The sequence below is a fragment of the Echiichthys vipera genome (assembly GCF_963691815.1).
Source record: "Echiichthys vipera genome assembly, chromosome: 2".
NCBI classification, from domain to species: domain Eukaryota; kingdom Metazoa; phylum Chordata; class Actinopteri; order Perciformes; family Trachinidae; genus Echiichthys; species Echiichthys vipera.
Genome location: NC_139827.1, coordinates 35,286,227 through 35,307,213, shown reverse-complemented (window position 1 = coordinate 35,307,213; position 20,987 = coordinate 35,286,227). Strand labels below are relative to the sequence as shown.

Here is a 20,987-nt window from a genome sequence, read left to right as displayed (position 1 = left end):
TCAATTTTCTGATGGTAAACTCAGACAAAACTGAAGTCATTGTTCTTGGCCCAAAGGCCTCCGAAACTCAATAGCTAAAGACATTGTTACTCTGGATGATGTAATGTTGTCCTCCAGCACCACAGTAAGGAATCTGGGGGTTATGTTTGATCAGGATATGTCCTTCGATTTCCACATAAAACTAACGACAAGGACTGCATATTTTCACCTGCGTAATATTGCAAAAATTATGAACAATGTGTCTCAGAAAGATGCAGAGAAACTTGTCCATGCATTTGTTACTTCTAGGCTGGACTACTGCAACTCCTTATTATCAGGCTGCTCCAATAAGTCTGTTAAAAGTCTCCAGTTGGTCCAAAATGCTGCAGCTCGTGTACTAACTAAAACAAATCGAAGAGAACATATTTATCCTGTATTAGCTTCTCTGCACTGGCTACCTGTAAAATCTAGAATAGAATTTAAAATCCTTCTCCTTACCTACAAAGCTCTTATTGGTCAGGCTCCGTCGTATCTTAAAGAGCTCATAGTACCGTATTACCCGACTAGATCGCTGCGCTCTGAGAATGCAGGGCTACTCGTCGTTCCTAGAGTCTCCAAAAGTAGAAGTGGAGGCAGAGCCTTCAGCTACCAAGCTCCTCTCCTGTGGAACAAACTCCCAAATGTTATTTGGGAGGCAGACACTGTCCCCTTATTTAAAAGTAAACTTAAAACTTTCTTTTTTGATAAAGCTTACAGCTAGGGCTTACAATAAGACTTTATTCTGCTTAATTATGCTGCTATAGGCCTAGTCTGCCGGGGGATAATACTTTTCCTGATACTCTGAGCTTCTCTCCTCTCTGTCTGTACCATTCATGTCTCATCAATGCATGTTACTAATTCAGCTTCTTCCCCGGAGCTTTTTGTGCTTTGTCGTCTCGCAGGTCTCTGCTGATCGTGGTGGTGCCTGCTGCCGTGGTCCTACATGACGCTTCCTGCTGCTATTATCACTGTTACTCATATATACTATCACTAGTTTAATAAACTATAAAATGTGTAGCTGTATCGTAGCTGCTATTGCCACTACTCATCATTGATCATGTTTGCCACCATAGTTATTATCATTTTCATATTCTATCACCTTAGCTGTGCTTGTTTCTACTATTTTGTTGTATTAACTGTCTTAACGTTATATTCACATTACTATAAATATTATTATAGTTACTGTTAGCCTTTGCTTGCATCTCTGGAAGTGTGTCTGTCTCTCTCTGTCCATCTGTGTGTCTTTTCTCTCTTTCTCTCTCCTTTTCTTCCTCCCCAACCGGTGCAGACAGATGGCCGTCCTCTACAGAGCTGGGTCTGTCTGACGTTCCTGCCTGTTATAGGGAAGGTTTTCGTTGCCACCGTACTCTACAGAAGAATTGTTGGGTCTATGTAAATCATAAATAAGTCATTGAGTGTGGTCTTTACCTACTCTGTAAAGTGTCCTGAGATAACTTTAGTTATGATTAGACACTATAAATAAAATTGAATTGAACTAAGGTCCGCCAAACACCAGGACGCGGACCTACGAACCTGCATCGGTACTGTAAGATGCCAGGGCGACTGTAATATCAACGGCAAAGTAAGGTTGGCCTTTTAATGCAACTCTTGGTTAAACGTTGGTAACAGTTAAATTCTGATCCGAGTTCTGTTGACAGGCTAATTAGCGCCAGTTTAAGTCCGCCAGTAATATTATATGCCAGCCCGTAGACCTGAATCACTCTGGTCTTAAACTTTTTTATATCCACATTTAACCTTTTTCACTTGTCTATTCAGTGTTGCACTATCCTGTATTCTCCTTGTTAGGTAGTCAAATAAATGTTTATAACCTTACGTCGTTGTGAGAGTCTTCTGTTCTGTGCAGAAAGTTTGGTCACTGATAAAGGCTGTGGTGCGAACTAACGCGTTCAAGACGAGACTGATGAAAATTTAACAATCAATTACTTTAAATTACTAACAGGTATTAAACCTTCACCAAAGTTTAATAAACATCCTGTCTTATTTTGGTGTGGTGCCCTACTTCGAGGTAAAATAAATCCTAAATTTTAACGAGTCAAGTTAATTCATAATTAATTCATCAACTAATATATTCTAGCCATAATAAATGTAGGCTTACCCTCCTACATTAGAAAAACAGAATATTCAATTCAATTCAATTCAATTCAAAAAACTTTATTTGTCCCCGGGGGGCAATTCAAGGCACACAGAGCAGCAAATCTCGACAGTGCAATAATACAAAAAACATTTTAACCTAACACAAGAATAAAGTGTAAAAGAAGAGTAAGTGTCAGGATGTTAGTGTGTTAGTACAGGTAGGATAAGTGTCAGGATGTTAGTGTGTTAGTACAGGTTAGATACAGAGAACATCGTCGGCGTATATATATATATATATATATATATATATATATATATATAAATATATATAACTGTATAACTATATATATATATATATATATATATATATATATATATATATATAGTACCTGAGGTACTTCTACTCCTCTAAAGTGTCCACAGGGACCCCCTGAACGGAGGGGGCTGGTAGGCGAACTGATCAGATCAGGGAAGGACCTGACCATAGGCCTTAGTAGCTCCAGGACGTGTCTTTCAATGGTCTTCATGATGTGGGACATCAGGGCCACCAGTCTGTAGTCCTGAGGGCCACTGGGATGCTGCATATTTGGCACAAACACGAGGCAGGACATCTTCCACAGTACAGGGACCCTCTGGAGGTGCAGGCTCAGGCTGAAAACTTGACTCAGTACTCCACACAGCTGGGGGGCACAGGCTTTAAGCACCCTGGCAAATACGCCATCGGGGCCTGCAGCTTTGCCAGATTGAAGTCTTGTCAGTTGTCTTCTCACCAGGTCAGGTTTGAAGGACACTGTAGAGGTGTCCATTGGGGGAGGGCTGAGATCATCAGGTTGTAGAGGACATGATGTAGAGCAGGGGGGAGGGGTGGGATAGGTTGGTGTGAGGGACAGTCAAGGGGTGTGTAAGGAGGAGGAATAGGGGGAGGTAAAGTGGCATTAGTTGAAGGGCAGCCAGCAGCAGAGTCATGTAGGGGATGGGCCGCAGTATCAAACATACTGAAAAATAGGTTCCGTTCACTGGCCTGGTCCACACGGTCCTCCAACCCCGTGCTACCAATCTTCTGGAACCCGGTGATGGTTCTTACCTCACCTCATCACGGTTGCCATCTCTGAACGCTCTCTTCTTTTCATGCAGGATGGCCTTGATGTCCTTGGTGATCCAGGGTATGTTGTTGGCTTAACAGGTTACAGTCCGAACTGGGATATTGCAGCCCACGCCAAAATAATGTAGTCTGTGATGCACTCAGTGAGCCCATCAATGTCCTCCCTGTGCGGTTCACAAAGTGCAGGCCAGTCAGTCACTTCAAAGCAGCCTTGCAGTGTCTCATAAGCCTCCTCAGACCACCTCCTCACAGTACTGTGGTCGTAGACTTCCTCTTCACCAGAGGAACATAACAGGGTTTGAGGTGAACCAGGTTATGATCTGACCTGCCCAGAGGAGGGAGAGAAGAGGAGATGTATGCATTGGTAATGTTAACATACATCAGGTCCAGAGTCCTCTCCTCTCTGGTAGGACACCTCATGTACTGTTGAAAGGTTGGCAGAACTCTATCCAAGGTGACGTGGTTAAAGTCTCCCGACATGATGATGAGGGAAAGGAGTGTTGAGTCTGGAGTCTGGAGTCTGGAGTCTGGAGAAGGTGGTATCTATGTTGCTGCAGGCAGATGTCGGGTTTGCAGTTTACAGAACAACAGTGATGACATGTGGGATCTCTCTAGGCAGACGGTATAGAGTCCAATGGCCAGCAGTTCAACATCTGGACCTCAGAGCTGTTCTTTAATGGTGATGTGACCAGGATTACACCATCTGCTGTTTACTCAAATGGCAAGCCCCCCTCCCTTCCTCTTAAAACTCTTGGTGCAGTCCCGGTCAGCCCGAATGGTGTGGAAGCCATCCACGGAGACATTCTGGTCCGTAATGTCCCTGTGCAGCCATGTCTCCGTGAAACACATCAGACTGCACTCAAGGTACTTCGGGTGGCTCCACGTTAGCGCAGTTCATCCGTTTTGCTGTACAGAGACCGTACATTACCTATAACAACAGAGGGGAGACATGGCTTAAATCTTCTCCTCTCCATAAGCCTGTCCCATCTCGACCCTCCTCTATTGCGTTGCTTCCCACCTCTGCATCCCTGGTGTGTTTTTCTCCAGAGTTCAGGCGCAATATCAGCTTGTCTGGCCGCTATAACGGCATTATTCCGGAGTAAAAAAAGGCAGCATGATAAAAAAAAACAACAACACGAAAACAATCAAAAGTAACCTCATTGTAGAGGGCAGAACTTCACAGAAGATAGAGTGAAGAAACTAAACGAACAAAAGAGAATAAAAGTTAAGAAAGTTCAGAAAGTTTAAAAAAGCGAACTCAAAGGCTGGAGCAGTAAAAGGCTGCATGCAACTTTCGCACATGCGCACTGTGTGGTTTTAAGACTTTTAAAAAACAAATTAAGCGTGATTCCTCCAATTTAGTGAAACGCCATTTACTTTCCAATTTTCGCTTTTTAATTCACGGGTTTGTGAGTTATACCACGGAGCTAACTTCCTCCGTTTCATTATCTTCTTTTTTAAAGGAGCAACAGAGTCGAGTGTTGTTCTTAGAGAGCCTGCAACACTTTCAACAAGGTGATCAATTTCAGAGAAACTAACGTTAATGCAGGAATCTTGAATATTAGGATAAGCGCATTAAATTAAATGCAGATGGAATCGCTTCTTTAAATTTAGTTACAGCACTATCAGATAAACATCTAGTGTAGAAACTTTTGCCCAGAGGAGAGTACCACCGCTTCATCTTCCCTGGTGGAGCACTGCCACTCCACGGGGCGAAGGCAGGAGCTGGAGGGTGCCGATGACTTGGGCTTGGCTCCCTGGTTGTGCCAGCGGGACTCGGCAAGTGCTGGTGATGAAGCCAGTCCACAGCAGGGTGGTGTTGTCCGCGACCATAGGGCTCCGGTCACCAGTGACACAGAACCACCACACGGAGGTGAGTTTGACTCCGGCCCTGGAGTCGAAATGTCCAGGGAGACCTTCCTCACTCCTCCTTTCACCAGTTGCTTTTAGATCCCACTGAGTTAAAAAAGTTCTTTTTCTAAAAGTGGCGTCGCGCTAATGCGATTATGGTGTGATCAGAGGCAACCACAGGCCCGATGGTTAAAAGCTTTGGGTCATTTAAAAAAAAAAAAAATACAATAAAAGCTGAGCACGAGTGATTCCAAATGTAAAAATAAGAAATGGTGTAATTAAAAATGTTTTCCGGGGCCGAAGTGGCCGAATCTAGTGACGCTGAATGAGCCAGAATGCCAAAAGGTGCAGAAACACAAATGAATGTGACCTCAGTGCCTTCTTGTAATTCTCTTGTATTAGTCAGTCCTGTTTAGTAAATCCTAAATTAGGCCTATTGGATGCACCTGATATGGAGAGACTATATAGAGCAGAGGCAGAGTCCCAGCAGGCTTTGTTTGGTTTGTTCAACCATTCTACAGTAGCAGCTCAACAGCTCAACTATAAATACTTTGTTTAAATGAAACTGCACCATTGATTTAGAGTAAAAGAGAAATAAGTCAGTGATCTTGCTACAGTTTGAGTAACAGCCGTATTGTTTGACACATTACTTCATCTGATTCCTTACAGCAGCTTATTTTCCTTACTGTTGTTGGTGTTGTTGTTATCATCACCTACATAATAATGACAGTCACTAGTAGATGCTGAATTACAGACACACACATAAGTGCATCAGAGCCTTTCTAGTTGAGTTAAATGGAGCATAACGATTTTAATTGAAAATGGTTTTGATGACACTTCCATCTGAGCTCGCCCCTACAAACGCCTAGAAACCATTGTTGAAGGCTGTGGACTGACGCTCACAGTAGAAGTAAGTGTATCCTTTGCTCTCTCAAATAGAAAATACTGTCAGATTGAGGTTTAACTTGTGTCCGTCCCCTATGCATGACGAAAAAGGTCTTTGTCTGTATATAAACATCAGAGCTCTATGAGACGGAAGGTAAGGCAGCATTGGTGACCATCTCATCCTATCCTATTTTAATTTACATTCTACTGCTGCTAGGTCCATAAGGAGAATGCTGCACCGATACAATGATAAAGCAACATGTGAATATATATATATATATATATACTGTATATATATATATATATATATATATATAAAAAGAGAGAGATGCGGGTGTGAGCAAAGACTTATACAAACACTTCTGGTTTGATCTTTTGTTGTTTCCCTGCTGTTATTTGAAAAAAATCATACTATGCAGTGATCCATATTTGTTCAGACTTTTCATCCATGTATTTGAATTTTCAGTGTTATTGTGTCTAAAACCCACTTCCTACAGTACATGTGTACCATTTTATTCCTAGTTTTTCTTTGGGGTTTCATGCCATTTGGTTAATAATCTATCGTTTGTCGTGGCATGAATTATTACAATTCTACACAAAATTCTATATTCCTAAATTATCATCAATAAAATCATGGCAAGTCAACCATCCCAAAATCTTCTGGAGGTTAAAGATCCAGCTCCAGACCCCTGCAATCAACAAAGGAAGAGAGTAGGGATACAAATTATCAAGCTGCAATTCTTCTGAGAAGCTGAATTTCCCTCTGATTAGATTAACTGTATAGACCTTTTTAATGGAATTCCATTACTAGGCAACCGCCTTGGTCCTTGTTAACTTCCTGTCAGCTGATGTCGTTCACATTCACTGCAACAGGAACCAAACTTTGACACATTTACAATTTTTATGTGCAAAGTTACTCACTTGAGGGCAGAGAAGAACATTTTGGTAGCATATGAAACATATGTGACTCTACAAAAGCAGAGGGCTTTACTCAGCGTGTATGTAACATGGTTACAGACATGCTGCCGATAAATGTCGTTGCCCGGGTACAGTATCCTCTCTAGAACAACAATAACCACCGGCGTGGAAGCAAGCTACGCGAGGAAGAAGGCCGAGTTGAAAACACCACTTGCAACCGCAAATAAGGCCCTCACAACAGACACTGGCATAGTATTGTATTCTTCTATTCAGGAATGATTTTTTTATGCTGCTGTTATTAATGTTTCCAATGTCGCAGACGAGAGAATGCCCAATTTATTTTCATGTTAAGTAGCCTGTTTAATAGTTTGATATTTTCTATTCAGAATGCCCTTCGTCCCAGCGCTGTGGTGATTGTAGGCCGAGAACCACCCGCTGCTTGTAGCACGGCTGGATGTGACCCATTTAGGTGGTAATTCAACAAAGTTGTGGAGTTGTTGTACTTTAAAATACTTCCACATATTGTGTATTTGCTGTATTTGTCGTCATCAACCAACTTAAAGTGGCTCCGTTTCCCCCTCTTCATCTTGTCAGTGTACCGCTTCTCGTTTGTCATGTTGTTGTCGTCAGAGAACTGCTTCGCTTGTGTTCCCGCGTCTGCATCTAGTACGTCTGGCGTCAAGTGCGCCCTCACGTGGACTGGTGGGAAATTACGGGTTCAAAACGCAATTAATTGCAATTAATTTATTTTAATCAAGTAATTTCTTATCGACAATTAATCGATAATCGATTTATTGTTGCAAACCCAAGTGAGAAGTAATCAGTCACAAGTTGACCTACTTACAAATGTAGTTGTCACTTACTCTTTTAATGTACAAAAGGTAACTGATCATTTATTTATTTAGTCATTATAAGTACCCAAGTTGGTATTAAACCTCCATCAGCAACACCAGCTCTGAGTTGCCCCAGCTTCATGCAGGTGGTGGTTACTTTATGTTTATGTTTCATATTTTTATTGGTGTGTTCACAAGAATAACAAAGGCACTTACATACAGTATATCGGACACACTGGTGTCGGCATTAAACACGTTTGTATACACCCTTAGATTTAGATTTGCATATTTTTAAGAACAAACTCCGATTACAAAAATAAAACCAAATAGACAAAAGGCCTACAATGAAAAAAGTAGTTAGACGTAATCTGTATAAAATCTTTAAACTGACCACATAAACATAATAGAAAGTGTAGTTGCTGCTGAATTACGGCAATGTGTTACCGTGGCAACACCGGAAGTTAGTGAATTCATCATTGATTTCTAATTGGTTTTTTTATTTGAATGTGTTTACATTAATTTGTGATGAAACCTAAATGCAGTTTAATTAATAGTTCTGCTGTAAAAATGTATTGAGAGTGTGAGGGGTCACTTCCTGTCCAAGTGACGTTGGACGTGAGCCTAAGTTGTTAGTGAGGAACAGAGAGGCGAGAGGGAAAGAGGGAGAGAGAGAAAAGAGATGAGAGAAAACTGTCTACTACTGGCTAAGCAGGCGTACACGTTTTCACGGTGTTCCGTAACTTTGTGGAGAGAATAAATTGGTTATGGACATCAGTAAGAAGCGTGAATCATTTAACCAGGGTAGATAAAGATAGGATGAATAAATAATAGTAAAAGAAAGAGAAAGAAAAGAGAAAAGAATAGGGGAGTGTGTGTGTGTGTGTGTGTGTGTGTGTGTGTGTGTGTGTGTGTGTGTGTGTGTGTGTGTGTGTGTGTGTGTGTGTGTGTGTGTGTGTATGTGTGGCTACCCCTTCTTGAATATCTTATTTTCTCTTCTTTTAAAAAGGACATAGCCTCTGTAATCCATTGCGTGCCTGAAGGAGCTGTTGTGGATTTCCAGTTGAGAAGGGGGTTACGCTTAGCAATCAGAGGGAGGTAAAGGCTATTCCATCCAATTCTTAAGTAGAATATTGGGTATGCTCTTCCAGAAGACCAAAAATGCCAATGTGCAGTGGAGTGGGAATAGCCCTTGAGAATGCCTTAGACATGGTGTTGAAGTAAATTTGCAGAAAAGTTTCTCAGAGCTGGACAAGAGAAGAACATATGTGTAAGATTGTCACAGGCATCTACCATGTTTGGGAAAATCTGCGCCAACCTTGTCTTTTAATAATGACATCTAATTACAACTTTAAACTGTATCAAGGTCAAACGGGCACAAATGGAAGTTTTGTGAATTACCTGCAGTGCGGATTCCCACCAATATTCATCAAAAACCAACCCGGGTTCATGTTCCCAAGTCTCTCTAGTGTTGAAGGTCAAATGATCATAATATGACTGAGTAGAACTGTATAATTTTGAGATTAAAGACCAGTGTAAAGGAGTTCACCTCACGGCTGCTGAAGTGGATGGTGAGGGAAGTTCGAGAATAAGGACTTTGCACAGTTCCTCACCTGGAAATATCTCAAGAGATGAGAAGGTGGAAGACTGAATTCAGTGACCAGATCTGCAAAAGAACAAAAGACCCCTTCTTTATAGAAATCCTCAAAAATGTTCGTCCCTTAAGGAGAAAGTGGAATAGGTGAGCGTGGGTTTAAACTCGGGATGTTTTAGAAGCAGCGGGTGGTTACTTTATGATAAACTCTGTGATTCTTTGAATTCCTCATCCTCCAGTGAGTGAGTGGTTCAATGGGACTATGTTCATGGAACGTCCATGGCCAGAGGCAGAGAGGTGGCTGCTGGTGGCTGTGCTGGGGCTGGAGATGGTAATGGGAGTTGTGGGAAACTGTCTTGTTCTGCTGGTCAAAGTCATGGTAAGGTGTTTTGTTTGTTCCCTACAGTAGATGTGTGTGAAATATTATTTATGTCATGCTCTTGAGGTTTAGTTTAGTTTGTTACCTGTTTTATTTTAAAATCTCTCTCTCAACGTGTCATGTCTAGTTTCACTTCCTGTCTTTGTATGTTTTCTGGCCTCTCTACACCTTAACTTGTATTCTATGTTTAATGAGTTCCTTGTGTATATCGTCTCTGTCCTTCTCCTGTTGGTCCCTGTTTTTTCTTTGGACTGCACCCTGTGAGTTTATTTTCCCTTCATTAAATCATTGCATCCTACCTGCAGCCTCCATGAGTTTCCTGTGTTTGCGTCCAAATCTGCTTTTCTGAAACGTGGTAATTCACGTTAGTTATTTCTTTAAGCACAGACACCCATAATGCACCATGGTTGATTATTTTGGTTTTGGGTGATAACTCTTTTTTTGTGTGTGATCTCAACAAAATGTTCCCTCTCTGCTCTTTAATTTTCAGTGCAGGGGTCAGTTCTGCTGTCGATATTGGATTCCTTTCATCAGTCTCACCTTGTCAGATTTAGGTACAATTTATGTTTAACATGTAATCTCAGTGCAGGAATACATCATTTCTGATAATGAACCACTGTGTTGTGAAGGTTGCTCCCTCCTCATCATCTCCGGCTCCTTGTTGGCCATGCTGACAGGAGGTCAGAGGTCACCGTGGTGTGAGGTCGTCAGCCTGCTTAAGTTTGCCTTCATCGCCTCCTCTATAGGGAGCATAGGTACGGGACCATGTCATCATCAAGACTTACATTCATTCTGAGTTAAGGGAAAATGTAAGATTTATTGATCTAAGCTTCTGTTTAGTTATTTCATGACTAAACAGTTAATGCTGTTAGTGAAAAATTTAACTTGTGTTATTGTATTAGAAATGTTTATGTAGAATCCCAAATATGTTGCATCTTTGCAGCAGACTGGTACACATGCAGGAAACTATTCTCCCAAAGAATTCCAGTGATTTGAGATTCTGTCTTGTGTTTCTGCAAGGAATCCACCATTGGTTCTCTAATTGCTGCTGATCTTAAAATGTACATTCAGGAGCAGTTCAGATCGGTTGTGCAGTACAGTACTATTGCAAAATGTGTTTGTAGAGTGATAAGTCTCTCTGGTGATTAGATTTAAAAAATATGACTCTAAAATAGTGCATTACTTCCTCCTGTTTGTTTGATCAAAACTACAGTTATTAGCTGTTTGTTTTTGATGAAACTGTATATTTCTGTTGGGTTTTTAAAAAGTAATGGGGCATTCTGTCATAAATGAATCACTTTCTAACATTTTTTTAGCATGTTAGCTGAGCAACAGCAGACTTCTAAATATGGTGGGTTGGTCAGTTTAACACATGAATGCTTAAATGCCGTGGGAGCTGGGCCAATCCAACAGGTTGATCCAAATCTAGGTGAACTGGTTTGAGGCGGTCCACAGAGATGTTTTGTGGCTTGTCCCCGGTCCCCGGGACATGGAATGGGCCATCTTAGGGAGGTTGCAGGGGTCCTCGGTGGGCGTTGTGGCAGATGAAAACATATTCTACTGTCTGCAGGATTGTTTGGATTTGAGACTGAGGGAGGCCTTGTTGTGAAGTGGGGATCAGTGCATAACTCTGGCACTGGCACTGTCTAAGAGTGTGGGCAGTTGCTGGGTCACAAACCAATGAGCTGTGGTGTTGGGGATGAAACACGTGGGAACCGCAGAGGTCGGTCATAGTCCTGAGGCCCAACATGACCGATGGGAGCCTGTCAGTGGATGTCGCCGATGACACTGGAAAAGCTTCCGGCCATCATGTTGTCTTGTCCACCATAGTGAGAAGGCGTTTGAAACCATAGGAGGAGGGTCGGGGGCCCACTCATTCCACATTAACATGGTTAAATCATTTTTAGGGCACAGAGAACTGTGTCAGAGGGGCTTTGGTGTGCCGATGCACTTTAGAGGGCTGACACTTGATGCAGCAGTTAACCCAACCCTTCACATCCTTTTTGAGGCTGTGTCAGATGAACTTTGCTGCCACCAGTCTTTGAGAAGGTTTCTTGCCCGGGCGAGAAAGGTTTTGGACAGCCTCAAAAATCTGCTGCCTCCACCGAGTGGGGATGGTGGTCCGTGTCACACAAGGGATGAATCGCTGGTAAAAGTTCACCATACCTAAGTGATGGCCTCAAACCTTTGACGGGATCGCATCCGTCCTCCGTCCTTGATGGCAGTCCAAACTGGCACTTAGCTGGGTTGATAATCAGCCCATGTTGGCTAAGCCAGAAGGTGGCTTTTTGGTTTGACATCCACCAGCAGTCCATAGTAGGGTGGCCAACTGTCCCATATTAGCCAGGATGTCCCATATATTGGGCCTAACTAATTGGCCCCTACGTGACCTCTCAACAGCAACAGTGCTGATCACGACACTTGAGAATCATTGACGACACCTGTCATCATCAAATCACAGCCCCAGTCGGCGCATCAGTAGGCTATACGTTAAGTAAATGCGCCATTTCCTCCAAGAAAAGAAAAGAAAATAACAGCAATGTGTGACGCTACTGAGTCGACTTGGAAAATGTAAATAGGCTACAGATTAAATTATAATGGATAACCCTGCAAAAAAGAAAAGACTGTGCATTTACAACAAACCATGGGAAGTTAAAAAGACTTGGCTACAACAGCACCGACTGTGGTTAAGGTGTTAAGATAAACGGAATGTTGTTTTGTGAGTTAAATGTGAAGAAGATGCACTTGAGAAGAACAAAAGCTCAGATGATATCAGTGAATGTTTTAGGACCTGTGCAGGATATCCTGGTTGCCTCTGATGCCTCAACAAGGGAAATAGAAAAATGTTTCCAGTGTGTGAGATATTTTTCTGTCTGATGGAGTGCGGTGCAAGTTACTTGACTTTTATGATGACAGTGATGAAACTGCAAATGGTATTCATCAAGCTCTGATGAACTGCCTGAAAAGTATTAACTGGATATAAAATACACCACAGCCTATGCAGCAGATAATGCCAATGTAAACTGTGGACAACACCACTCAGTTTACCAGTTATTGAGCAGTGCCAACAATCGCATTTTGAAAGCTAATTGCTCCGGCTCACATAGCTCATAACACCTGCAAGCATGCCTGTGATCAGCTGGATACTGAGTCACTGGTTTTAAAGATCTACAGCCAATTCTCAGTATCTGCTTCCAGAAGAGAGGAACTGCGTGCATATTTTTTGCTTTTGTTGACATTGAGTGGCATGAAATTCTGCATCATGTTTGCACGCGATGGCTGTCTCTCCATCCAGCTATTGATGGCCTCCTGCAGAGCTGGCATGCTCTCACCTCATACCTCAGGTCCCTTGGGGAGACCTGTCCTGTGTATCTGAGGAGGATTTTTGAGGATGAAGAAAAAACTGCAGCTGCTGAGATTTATCTGTGCTATTTCCACAGCGTGGGATGTGTTTTTGACAAAAGCTGGAGGAAACAAAACTTTGCGTCACAGATGCTTACAGGGAGGTGGGAAAATTCAAAGCGAAGACATCTAAGCGGAAATAAGACAGCTGTTTTGTATACCAGACAAAGCAGCTGATGGACAAACAATTGTCAGCATAGAGATCAAAGCAGCAAAAGGACTTTATGAAGTTCTATGACCGGTCATTGCATACATTGACAAGTGGTTTGAATTCTCATCAAAAAATGTGATGATGAAACTGCAACCAATTGGCCTACACAAGGAGCTCTTCTTCACTGACCTGGAGCAGGTTGGGGTTGCCCTCAAAATAAGACAGTGAGTATGGACTTTTGTGCTTACAGGAAGGAAATAAAGAAAACCACACAGGATACCACAAAATCCACCAGTGAGAAGTGGGTTGCCGTTTTCCAAAACCTAGGGAAAGCCAATTTGATCAACATGTTTGTCTCATTTGTGCTCAGTGGGCCAGACTCAAATGCCTTTGTTGAGGATTTTCTCTCTGATGACCATTAAATGGTTGGACTCAAGAAACAGATGCAGGTTTCTGGATTCTTGCTAGGACTTGGTGCTACTATCCCATGATGATCAGCTCAGTCATAATGATGGAGATGTTCTCTGAGTGGGGTTGGATTGAGAGATTTGGGAATTGACCGCCTGGTGCCCCCAGTCCAACACATCATCAGTTGTGTACCACAGTCTCTTAGGGCGTTTCAGCCTTATTCACAAGACGCCCTCCTCCGCGGCTGGCCCATCACAGGCTGATCAAACCTGGGCGTGTGTCAAACTGGTGGCACCCTGCGGCCATTTGGCAGCCCAAACGGTCTCCTTTCTCTTCAGCCACAACCAATGACTGCTCCTTTCGGCAACACTGGCTAACTCCTTGATGGTCTTCCGTTGAGTCTGCCCTCTGATGCCGACCTCCTTCAGGAGCCTTGTGGTGGAACTGGCTACAAATCCCCTACAGCCAACCTCCACTGGTCGCACCTTAACGCTCCAGCAAAGATCCTCTGCATCAGCTGCTAAGTTAGCATACCGCAGGCTCTTCCTTTCGTATGCTTCATTGATGGCCTCCTCCCACGGTACTGTCAATTCAATGATGAAGACACGTCGACAGGATTTGGACCAGATGACCAGGTATGGGCGCAGGTACTAGACTTTAGCTGAAAAACCGGTTTTGGCCGCGACCAAAAGGACAGTGTGAGCAGGCTCTTAGAGCCACCTTCGCCTGTGCCACTGCTGTAACAGGCCTCAATTCCTAGCAGCACCTCTGACAAAAGGATCCCAGGATTCTGTGAGCGTCATCTCAAGCCTTGTTTTACCACATTTGAACTCCTCCACCAGGCTTAAAATTGGCAGTGAGAGGGCTCCATTACCAGCACAGAGCTGATCATAAATGAACTTCAAATATCTGTGAACTGTGACATGTCATGTAAGGACTTTTCTCTGGCTGCACAAAAGGATGAAATACTGCTTGAATCAGCCAAGAGAAGCCAAAAGTATACATGGAAAAAGTAGAGTTGGTGAGCAGAGGTAAGCTCCTCTTTTCCTCTGTTTTTGTTTAAATGTGTTGTCTTCCAACTTGCGTATATATAGTTTGAGTGAATAAGATTGTTGAGCATGTCCTCACCACTGCTTGTGTAGACTGAGGGTTCATGTTCGGAGTCCCTGCTATTTTATTCCACTGCAAAACTTTATCATTATGACAAATGCCTTAAAACAGAACACTGTATATTCACACAAAACCATACTTGCATGGCGGCTGCAGGCCACCTTTTGTCCCTTATTTCACAGGGACAAAGTTGGCAGCCCTACTGGGCAGTCTACCCCATAACCTCAGGTTTAGAATACATAAATCAGGAAAGGGATGCTGCAGGAAATGTGTGTGCACGCAAAACATTCCTGTAGAACTGCTGTAGCTTAATTCACACCTGATTAGTCCACTTCCCCTTGTGAACCAGATGTGAAAATGAAGTTTTTTTTCCCCCAGCTGGTCTGGTTCTTTCGCACCTGTTCATTTGATCTGGACCGAATCAGTGGAACCACCACAGCTGATGTCAGGTGGAGGCCACTTAACTTGGTGTGTAATCTGGAAGGTGATTGGTTATACCTGGACATTTTTAAATGGTTATTCTAAAGGGACTCATCACTTTAACAACACTTGCCAATTCTAGTTTTTTATTTTTCATTAATTTTCAGAAATTTTGAAAAAACATTTCACTTGAATGTTGTACGGCAAAATGCGTAAATCACGCTGGAATATATATATTTTTAGGAATTATCATTTCAGGCTGTAAAACAAAAAAGTAACTTTTTTAAAAGTGTATCATGAGTTTCTATGGGCACTGTTATTGCTTTGATTCAGTCAGTATAAGGATTTCTTTTTTCCTTTTCAGCTATACTCTGTGTGCAACGGCTGATCGGCATGGCTTCTACCGGAAGTGGTCTCTTTGTTGTTATGGTGACAGCCTGCTTGGCTTCTTGGGTGACAGGGGTGGTGTTCGGAAGTGTCCCTGTTGTCTACGCCTGGATCACGTACGTAGTTTACTTCATATTTTCAGTTAGTGTTGTTTCTACTCTGTTCATAGCGTCATGGCCTCTCCCTCTCAGGTATGACCGAGCAGAGATGCTGTGTGCTGTCTTCTGGGAGAACAGCTATTCAGACATGTTGGTCTACATTCTCTGTGCTTTCTCCATCTGCATCTTCATTCCCTTCATCCTCATCTTCCTCTGCTCTCTACTGAGTGCCACTGGCTGCTGCTTGAGCTGCAAGAGGTAAACAACTTGACAAACGATCATTTCAGGTGACACAGCACAAGCTGGAAATCGCATTCAGCATCCAGTCGGGCTGGCACACTACATAGGTGCAAGAGAATACTGGTCAAAACAGTGAGACTGCACATGATTGATTAGCATAATGCTGTAAAATGAATTACCATCATATTGACTGAGTGAGTGCATGTTAATCATATTGTCAAACTCACATATACAATGCTGGAAACTTGCAACAAGAAGGAGTCATGGCAGAGAGGGGAAAAAACGGTACAAAGCGTGTCTTTATAATAACAATAGCCCCACACAAGTGGGACAAGCTGATTTTTTTCTTTAAAAACCCTGAGATCTTAAATAAAAAAGAAAGCTCTACAAATATTCTTTCATTTCATCCACACTTTGTTCAGACTCGGATAATAACAACCTGTGTGCCAACTTTTTTTTCTGCACACAAAACTGATCAGGAATCAGTGAGAGAATCGGCAAAGAATCGCACCAACAAGCAGAATTGAAACCATCATAAATATCTGGGGGCATTTTTGTACCTACGGCCTGATGGGAGAGGCTGAAATTGGCTGTGAAGTGGGTAGGATCTATCCTCTAAGATTGACACAACTAGCCTCTGTAGCTGCCTGCTGTGTAGGGATTCCAGCTTCAGCTGTGGCTCTCCAATCAGCCCACCTCACAATTTGGTTTAGGGATTTTTTATTTTTCAGTGGTAGGTTGCTGAACCAAGAGAGCAGGTTAAAAGAGAGTACAGATTCAGTGAAGCAGCGGTAAAACAAAGTGAGCAACTTTCTGTCGATGTGGAGGGAGGACAATTTCCTCAGACAGTAAAGCCGCTGGTTCCCCTTTTTGTATGCAGCCTCACAGTTTGCCTCAAAGTTTAAATTATTGTCAATAATGGTCCCTAGGTATTTATATTTGTTGACACACTCCACTGCTTGACCCTTTATGCTGATTATTTCCTTAGCCATGGTGAGTTTCCTAAAATCAATGCACATGTTTTTTGTTTTGGAAATGTTCATTTGTAGAAAGGACCCGTCACACCAGACTACAAAATCCTGGAAAACTGGACCATGACCTGTTTCATTCCCTTGTAGCAGGCTCACAATGACAGAGTCATCTGCATACTTTAAAATAAATCTGTCTTCTCTGTTGCTGTGGCACATGTTGGTGTAGAGGATGAACAGGAGAGCAGACAGAACACAGCCCTGAGGGGAGCCAGTGGAGGAACACATCTGATCAGAAAGTATTCCATTGGCTCGCACTCTTTGTGTGCAGTTTTTGTACCACAAACAGTTTCACTGAATACAGTAGAGAACAAAATTAGAGAACAACTCATAAATACTTGATCAATTCTAAAATACTGTTATTTTTTATCGTCGATAATTTGACAAAATATCCTCTGTGTCTATCCCACTGCTGTACTAGCATGTTTTTTTAAATAACCAAGGCACTTCAACAAAAACCTTTATTTAGTGAAAAAACAGTGATCAACAGTGTTCATTGTGTCAGAAGAGAAGATTTCAACAATGTTTTCTTCTCTAGGATTCAGAAAAGAACAGGAAGTGTAGAGGCCACAGGACATCACTAGTTTCTCACACTGGTCTGCTTTGATCTGGGTCCATTCGGACTCAGTCTCTTCCACACTTCACTAACTGGAGTGGGTTTCTTAAGCCCAGTTCTGACCAAAGAATTGCAACGCAACTAGTTGAAACTTGCAACTCCTTGCAACGTGCAGGTCTGCAACATTCTAAAACCTGACAGTTCAGACCAATGCGTCGAGATGAGACGGTGTATCATCACCATAGCAACGGCTCTCTGTACTTCCATTCTGACCTCCGACTTTTAAGGCTTTTTTTTCCGTAGCTGGATATAATTTGTAGCATTCTAAAATATAAATGAGGACCAGGATAGTGAGTGGGTTTCTTAGTCATTAGTTTGTTACCAAGGATTTTATGGGGTTTAGATCTGGACTCTGGTCATTTCATTGTTTCAATATTCTGAGCTTCAGTGAACTGATTCACCTGTTTTACAGTGTGACAAGGGGACATTGTCTTCATGAAAACTGCAGCTGATTTGGAGTCAGTTGCGGTGAAGGTATTGCATGTTGCTGAAGGAGGTCCACAGAAACATTTGCACACCTGCCATGTAGCTGAACAAAAGGCCCAACTCCTGCTGCAGAAAACATCCCCAAACCATGACACTTCCTCCTCCAAATGGAACTGACTTCTTTACACACTTTGGGTTCAGACTTTCCCCAGTCCTACGCCCAACATAATGTTTCCATCAGACCCAAATAAACTGAACATGCTCTCATCACTGAAGTCACTCTGGACCAGTTCTCCTCTGTCCACACAACATGCTCCTCAGCAAAGGCAAGTCTAGCCTTTTGATTCTTTCTGCTGATGAGAGGTTTGGTCACTGCAGAGTGGGCTTTCACTCCAAAAACTCTTCAACGGTGAGACACTGTGTGCAGAGACATATCCTTGCCCTGTTCAGCACTGAACTGGAGACCAACTCCAGCAGCAGTGTTGAACTGATTCCCCATTGAGAGTCTTCTCTTAATCCTGTCCTCTGGTGCACTTGTTTTACGTGCACGACGTGCCTTTTTGAGGGACTTGAATGAATCTGTGTCCTTGTAAAGTTTAGCACCTTAGAGCAGCTTTCATCTTCAAAGTCACCAGATAAATAGGGAGTGTCCAACAATTAAGTCAACTGTCACCAGGTGCCATATTAACACCAATATCTGGGAGGATCTGAAAGTGTTCTCTCATTACATCTAAACTAAATAAAGGTTTTTGTTGAAGTGCCTTGGTGGTTTAAAAAAACATGCTAGTACAGCGGTGGGATAGACACAGTGGATATTCTATCAAATTCTGATCAATAAAAATAACAGTATTTCAGAATAAATCAAGTATTTATTGGTTGTTCTCTAATTTTGATCTCTACCGTATATGTAGAGTAATAGCGACAGTATAAGGCTGTGTTTAAAGCAGGCAGAGACAAGTTAAAAAAGTAAGTATGTGTGCATGTAAACAAATCTATTAAGCCCAGTTAAGTCCCAAGATTTGCGACGAGACGAAACTGTTTTAGATGGTTTCAGGTGAAAGTTGCAGTGGTGTGAACTGACCCGTCCCATCTGGACTCAAACCGGCTGATGTTTGATCTGAGACCGCGGTGAAGTTGGTTTTATAGTGGATATTCAACAGATATTCACTCCGGTTCCAGCCGTGACTTCACTGAGGTTTGCCCGGTGTTGGCAGCCGGAGAACGGCCCCAGGACCTTGCGCTAAGTTGCTGGAAACTTATTTAGGGACCGTCCTTAAATTACTTCTCATAAATATATGGGAAGTAATCCTGTGAATGTTCTCATTCATCCAGGTCATCGTTATCCTCAAAGCAATTTCAGTCAAAAACAACTGGACTGGTTGTTTGTTTAGGAAGGCGTTTCACCTCTCATCCAAGAGGCTTCATCAGTTCATGTACGCATCTGACCAGGCTGGGACTGGTCCAACTACTGGTGTGAGATCCAGGTATTTAACCTCTCACAAGGCCGATGATGTCACTGAAACCCTTTGTGCTCCAAATGCCCACGCCCGTCGTTAGAGAGGCAGTCGTTGGTGGGCAGTTGGTTTCGGCTTCGTTAGTGCTCTATTGAGTCTTAACGACAGTCGTTGGAGTCACAGGAGGCCATGTGTGAACAGTTGTCCTTTCAGGTTAGATTGTTGAATCTCCTGGGAAGGGATGAAAGGGCAGCATTGTAAATTGGAGATAAGTGGTGTCTCAGCCCTCCTCCTCTGTTAAGCGATGGTTTCTCCACTTTTACATAGATGGCTTCTTTTACTCCTCTTTCAAACCATCTGTCCTCTATGTCCAAGATTTGGACATTGTTGTCATCAAAGGAGTGGGCTTTCTCCTTGAGGTGTAAGTGGACAGCGGAGTCCAGGCCTGAGGAGCTAGCTCTCCTGTGTTGGGCCGTGCATTTATGCAGTGGTTGTTTTGTTTCTCCAATGTAGATCAAAGAGCAGCCGGTTTGATCTCAGACGACACGGGTCAGTTCACACCACTGCAGCGATCTAAAAGGGTTCGGTCTGGTCCTGGATCTCTGGTCTGAGCCGGGCTTTCCTCTTGTTTCCTCTGTGTCGCAGTGATGATGAAGCAGATCTGTGTGCAGTCACTCCTGTGCTCGTGGCCTCCTACATGCTCTGCTACACCCCCTTCTTTGTGTCTGAGGTGACACAGGCACTCACTCATCTTACACATGTGAAACATCACACACACACACACACACGCACACGCACACACACACCTTGTCCACTCATGGACTTCGTCTCTGTTTTCTTCTCTCCATCAGCTCCTCCTGCTGGGCAGATTGGACCTGGCACCGGCACCTGACTGGTTAAGGACACTGGCTTCAGTCATGTCATACCTGGACTGTGGTCTGAACCCTCTTATTTACTGCTCCCATCAGGACTTCCGGGAGGCAGGTCTGGCCCTGCTGTGGACCAATAGGAAACCCTCATCGGAGCCGGTCCTCACTTCTATCACTAAACATGGTGCATAAACCTGATGGCACCAAACCATGACACAGCTCATAAAACGCTGCTGGCCTGTTTATCAATATACTATACTATATCAAGCCATTTATTATTGGTTTAGTTTTTGTTATCGTTTGCTTCATTTTGTTTTTGTTGTGATGATTTAATTAAAAGCTGAAAATGTAAAAATGTTTAAATTAAAGTCTTATCAAAAGTCCCCATTGTGGATTCAGATCATAAAGACACAGCTGAGACACATAACCTTCTCTAGATCGTTTGAGTTCTTCTGCAATACATGCTTGTATGGACTGCTCTTGTGTATGAAGCTACAGGCTTTTCACTGAAACCTCTCTGCATCTGAATGGATCTCTGTGAGAACTGAGGGTGGGCCCAGATTCACATGTACATGACACTGGTACAGTACGGAGCAGGTGGCTGGGTAAACTGCCGTGAGTCATCTTCTGTTCTTTCTGGTTTGTCACACTTACATGCTCCAGATCATCAAAGACAGTTTAATATCAGACAAAGATAACCTGAGTAA

General features: G+C 42.8%; 1 protein-coding gene across 1 annotated transcript; it reads left to right on the top strand.

The window, feature by feature from the left end:
- Positions 1-4,952: 4,952 nt before the first annotated feature.
- LOC310956715 (uncharacterized protein) lies at positions 4,953-20,472 on the top strand (the record flags this gene model as incomplete). Its single annotated transcript, XM_083927063.1, has 9 exons — positions 4,953-5,087; positions 7,289-7,340; positions 7,499-7,570; positions 9,532-9,671; positions 10,162-10,225; positions 10,301-10,426; positions 15,527-15,905; positions 20,057-20,141; positions 20,263-20,472. The coding sequence occupies 9 exons, from the start codon at positions 4,953-4,955 to the stop codon at positions 20,470-20,472; spliced, it is 1,263 nt and encodes a 420-aa protein (XP_083783189.1).
- Positions 20,473-20,987: the final 515 nt, after the last annotated feature.